The following is a 6017-nucleotide window of genomic DNA, read 5'->3' as shown; positions in this document are numbered from 1 at the left end:
TGTGTGTGTGTGTGTGTGTGTGTGTGTGTGTGTGTGTGTCAGGGCTGCCTAGATGTGAGCAGGGAACCTGTGTGTGTGTGTGTGTGTGTGTGTGTGTGTGTGTGTGTGTGTGTGTGTGTGTGTGTGTGTGTGTGTGTGTGTGTGAGTGAGTGAGTGAGTGAGTGAGTGAGTGAGTGAGTGAGTGAGTGAGTGAGTGAGTGAGTGAGTGAGTGAGTGAGTGAGTGAGTGAGTGAGTGAGTGAGTGAGAGAGAGAGAGAGAGAGGGCTGCCTAGCTGTGAGCAGCGAACCAGAGTGTGTGAACTAGGAGACTGGGCATGCAGGAGAGATCTAAATATAGGATGCAGTGTGATTACTGTTGCTACAGATACAACAGGACTTAACAAGCTGTGATTACTGTTGCTACAGATACAGATACAATATGACTTAACAGGCTGTGATTACTGTTGCTACAGATACAATAGGACTTAACAGGCTGTGCTTACTGTTGCTACAGATACAATAGGACTTAACAAGCTGTGATTACTGTTGCTACAGATACAACAGGACTTTTAACAAGCTGTGATTACTGTTGCTACAGATACAATAGGACTTAACAGGCTGTGATTACTGTTGCTACAGATACAATAGGACTTAATGGGCTGTGATTACTATCATGTTTCAGGTAAGACCCAAGTGCAGACTGTGTTGAAGTAACAATGTTTATTACAGCAACAGGGGCAGGCAATCGACAGGTCGAGGCAGGCAGGGGTCGATAATCCAGACTGGGGGGGGCAAAGGTACAAGATGGCAGGCAGGCTCAGGGTCAGGTCATACAGCGTTCGGGAATCAAGAGGTGGGACAAAGGTACAGATACAGATACAATAGGATACAGATACAGATTCAGATACAACAGGATACAGATACAGATTCAGATACAACAGGATACAGATACAGATTCAGATACAACAGGATAAAGATACAGATTCAGATACAACAGGATAAAGATACAGATTCAGATACATCAGGATGCAGATTCAACAGGATACAGACACAGATAAAACAGGATACAGATACAGATACAACAGGATAAAGATACAGATTCAGATACATCAGGATACAGATTCAACAGGATACAGATACAGATACAACAGGATACAGATACAGATACAAGAGGATACAGATACAGATACAACAGGATATAGATACAGATACAGATACAACAGGATAAAGATGCAGATTCAGATACATCAGGATACAGATTCAACAGGATACAGATACAGATACAACAGGATACAGATACAGATACAACAGGATACAGATACAACAGGATACAGATACAACAGGATACAGATACAGATACAACCGGATACAGATACAGATTCAGATACATCAGGATACAGATACAACAGGATACAGATACAACAGGATACAAACACAACAGGATACAGATACATATACAACAGGATACAGATGCAGATACAACTGGATACAGATACATATACAACAGGATACAGATACAACAGGATACAGATACAACTGGATACAGATGCAGATAAAGATACAGATACAACATGATACAGAAGCAGATACAGCAGGATACAGATACAACAGGATACAGATACAGATACAACAGGATACATATACAGATACAGATACAACAGGATACAGATACAGATTCAGATACAACAGGATACAGATACAGCAGGATACAGATACAGATTCAGATACAACAGGATACAGATACAGCAGGATACAGATACAACAGGATACAGATACAGATACAGCTGTAAACAGAAACAGCATGATACAGATGCAACAGGATACAGATTCAGATACAGATACAACAGGATACAGATGCAGATGCAACTGGATACAGATGCAACAGGATACAGATACAACAGGATACAGATACAGATACAACAGGATACAGATGCAACAGGATACAGATACAACAAGATACAGATACAACAAGATACAGATACAACAAGATACAGATACAACAGGATACAGATACAACAAGATACAGATACAACAGGATACAGATACAACAAAGTAGAACAAAAACACGAGAAATAAAAATAAAAGTAAGAAGAACATGATAAAGTAAGTGTCCATAATATATACAGGGTCATTTCCAGTACCATATTAACAATGGAAGATTACTATATATGGGGGAAGGTGACTATATACAGGGTCAGTACCATATTAACATTGTACAGGGATTCTGGAGTGATAGAGGTAGATATGTATAGGGGGAAGGGGACAGGGGACTGGAGTGATGGAGGTATGGAGGTAGATATGTATAGGGGGAAGGAGACAGGGATACTGGAATGATGGAGGTAGCTATGTATAGGGGGAAGGAGACAGGGATACTGGAGTGATGGAGGTAGATATGTATAGGGGGAAGGTGACTATAAACAGGGTCAGTACCATATTAATAATATACAGGGATACTGTAGTGATGGAGGTAGATATGTATAGGGGGAAGGTGACTAGGCATCAGAAAATATGATAAACAGAGAAGCAGCATATATGATGATTGTATGTAGAGTCAATATAAATGTATGTGAGCAAATGATACAGTGAGTGTTTGTTGGAGTATTAAAGTGTGTTGGGCCTGTGAGCAGTGGTAGAAAAAGTACCCAATTGTCATACTTGAGTAAAAGTAAAGGTACCTTAATAGAAAATGGCTCAAGTAAAGTGAAATTCACCCAGTAAAATACTACTTGAGAAAAGTCTAAAAGTATTTGTTTTTAAATATACTTCAGTATCAAAAGTAAATGGAATTTCTAAAATATATTTAAGTATCATTAATTAGTAGTATGAATAATTTCACATTCCTTATGTTAAGCAAACCAAATGTTTTTTGTTGTTGTTATTTACAGATTTCCTGTGGCATACCAACACTCAGACATAATTTACACACGAAGTGAGTCTGCCAGATTAGAGGCAGTAGAGATGACCAGGGATGTTCTCTGTTTAGTGAGTCCGCCAGATCAGAGGCAGTAGAGATGACCAGGGATGTTCTCTGTTTAGTGAGTCCGCCAGATCAGAGGCAGTAGAGATGACCAGGGATGTTCTCTTGATAATTATGTGAATTGGACCATTTTCCTGTCCTGCTAAGCATTCAAAATGTAACGACTACTTTTGGGTGTCAGGGAAAAATGGATGGAGTAAAAAGTACACTACTGTTCAACAGTTTGGGGTCACTTAGAAATGTTCTTGTTTTTGAAAGAACAAAAAAAAATGTCATTAAAAATAACAGCAAATTGATCAGACCTGAGATGTCAGTCTAGATGGTTAGCATTGCAGAAATATACTAGCTACCCTGTTTAATGTGTTTTACAACGCTTAAATTGGAAAAACGCTGCATGTTTTGAGGTCAGGTCTGGCAGATAACGATAATTAATCATTCACAACGTGCTCCTCTCACAGACCTATCCGTACTGTTCTTGTTATATTCGTGTCTGTAGAAAATCCCCTTTATTTAACAGTGACACCTGCTGGTTGGAAAATTAGATTGTGTAATGTGTCCTACACTGCATTGGGGGGACGTGTTGTCTTTAAAACGTCTTCTGTTTTTTTCCTGTCTACGCTCGTTTGAATCGATGGTTCACACAAAGATAGTAAAGTATAATGTTTAATGTGTTTTACAACGCTTAAATTGGAAAAACGCTGCATGTTTTGAGGTCAGGTCTGGCAGATAACGATAATTAATCATTCACAACGTGCTCCTCTCACAGACCTATCCGTACTGTTCTTGTTATATTCGTGTCTGTAGAAAATCCCCTTTATTTAACAGTGACACCTGCTGGTTGGAAAATTAGATTGTGTAATGTGTCCTACACTGCATTGGGGGGACGTGTTGTCTTTAAAACGTCTTCTGTTTTTTTCCTGTCTACGCTCGTTTGAATCGATGGTTCACACAAAGATAGTAAAGTATAATGTTTAATGTGTTTTACAACGCTTAAATTGGAAAAACGCTGCATGTTTTGAGGTCAGGTCTGGCAGATAACGATAATTAATCATTCACAACGTGCTCCTCTCACAGACCTATCCGTACTGTTCTTGTTATATTCGTGTCTGTAGAAAATCCCCTTTATTTAACAGTGACACCTGCTGGTTGGAAAATTAGATTGTGTAATGTGTCCTACACTGCATTGGGGGGACGTGTTGTCTTTAAAACGTCTTCTGTTTTTTTCCTGTCTACGCTCGTTTGAATCGATGGTTCACACAAAGATAGTAAAGTGTATATGATATGCTAAAACTGCTTCTCCAATAGAAATCATGGTGGCGTTGCTATGCTCATGCGCAGAAAACGTCATCGGGTCTAACATTCTTCCCGTGCCGAACTGCGCATGTGGAAACCGTCAAATCAAAGACACTCCTTCAAATATAACGTTTTTTTTTTTACAGAAATTAAAATGTGCTAGTTTGTTACTTTCATAAGTTTGGAGTAATAGCATGATTAACTACTTAAGACATCGGCTAGAATATAGGTTATTGCTTTAGATTTCAAGAAAATGAACAACTAAAGGAAGAATTTTACACTTCTCTCATTGACATGTCAAACCCCAAACCCCGGCATGGTCGGTTTGGTCTGCTTCATAATTGTTCTCGGAAGTGTTGCGCCTCTGGGTTTAGAAACTCTGTGGTTCATATTTCCTTGACTTTGCGTCATTTCTTCCTCTTCCTGTTGTCGTCTGTATGTCAGGCAGGTAGAGCTCATTGTACTCCCGAGTCCAACATATAATCTGCATCAATCCTCCTATCAATGTTTTAGATTCATATACAACGTGAGCATGTAGTGTAAAATATCACCTACAACCACAGTCGTCTTTCAATCTGTTGACTTTGTTCCCCGTTATGATGATTAACCACGCATAGCTCGGGTTTTCTAGTCGCTAGTTTTATCTTGTTGGCAAAACGAAAGCGTTTCATTCCGCCTGCATATCACCAACCTGAAGTAGTGAAGTGTTGAAAACGACCGTTCTGGTGTTACTTTTTTTATCTCAAACATTCACCTCCTAAAAGGAGAATAACGTCGGTGTTCATGTCTTTGCAGACGCATCTCGGATCTCTGGCTTGTTAGAAACATGCTAACTAACTAACTACTGTCTACCGGTATCTTATCCGTTAACTACAGCGCTAAGAACGGGGGCATTTAGTAAGGAAAAGTGAGAGTTGCAGGGTGGATCTTTCCAGTGTACAAAAGTTACTTTAATTCCACATTTTTATTTTTGTCAACAGCTCCACAGAACAGAAATGGCCAAGTCAAAGAATCACACCACCCACAACCAGTGTAAGTAGAAATGAAAATGAATGAACAACAGTGGTAGGCTTGATTACCAACAACGACGAGACGGCCTACAGGGAGGAGGTGAGGGCCCTCGGAGTGTGGTGTCAGGAAAATAACCTCACACTCAACGTCAACAAAACTAAGGAGATGAATGTGGACTTCAGGAAACAGCAGAGGGAACACCCCCCTATCCACATCGATGGAACAGTAGTGGAGAGGGTAGCAAGTTTTAAGTTCCTCGGCATACACATCACAGACAAACTGAATTGGTCCACTCACACAGACAGCATCGTGAAGAAGGCGCAGCAGCGCCTCTTCAACCTCAGGAGGCTGAAGAAATTCGGCTTGTCACCAAAAGCACTCACAAACTTCTACAGATGCACAATCGAGAGCATCCTGGCGGGCTGCATCACCGCCTGGTATGGCAACTGCACCGCCCTCAACCGTAAGGCTCTCCAGAGGGTAGTGAGGTCTGCACAACGCATCACCGGGGGCAAACTACCTGCCCTCCAGGACACCTACACCACCCGATGTCACAGGAAGGCCATAAAGATCATCAAGGACATCAACCACCCGAGCCACTGCCTGTTCACCCCGCTATCATCCAGAAGGCGAGGTCAGTACAGGTGCATCAAAGCTGGGACCGAGAGACTGAAAAACAGCTTCTATCTCAAGGCCATCAGACTGTTAAACAGCCACCACTAACACTGAGTGGCTGCTGCCAACACACTGACACTGA

The 6017-nt window shown here is 41.0% G+C and overlaps 1 protein-coding gene and 1 long non-coding RNA gene across 3 annotated transcripts in view; one reads left to right on the top strand and one right to left on the bottom strand.

Annotated features, from left to right (window-relative positions):
• Positions 1–6017, bottom strand: part of LOC149976510 (uncharacterized) — a 989396-nt gene that overhangs the window by 17694 nt on the left and 965685 nt on the right. The window lies entirely within an intron of this gene.
• Positions 1–6017, top strand: part of LOC110494834 (large ribosomal subunit protein eL29) — a 103231-nt gene that overhangs the window by 91494 nt on the left and 5720 nt on the right. Inside the window, exons 1-2 of one of the 2 annotated variants that reach the window (XM_036948356.2) lie at positions 4346–4697; positions 5230–5281. In XM_036948356.2, the coding sequence (XP_036804251.1) occupies positions 5245–5281 (37 nt within the window). In that variant the 5' untranslated portion in view covers positions 4346–4697; positions 5230–5244. Of the gene's footprint in view, positions 1–4345; positions 4698–5229; positions 5282–6017 lie in introns of those variants that run through there. The other variant, XM_090206511.1, reaches the window with a different exon arrangement.

Source organism: Oncorhynchus mykiss, chromosome 17 (genome assembly GCF_057628025.1).
Source record: "Oncorhynchus mykiss isolate SJ-2025 chromosome 17, ASM5762802v1, whole genome shotgun sequence".
NCBI classification, from domain to species: Eukaryota; Metazoa; Chordata; class Actinopteri; order Salmoniformes; family Salmonidae; genus Oncorhynchus; species Oncorhynchus mykiss.
This window is presented reverse-complemented; position numbering and strand designations above follow the sequence as displayed.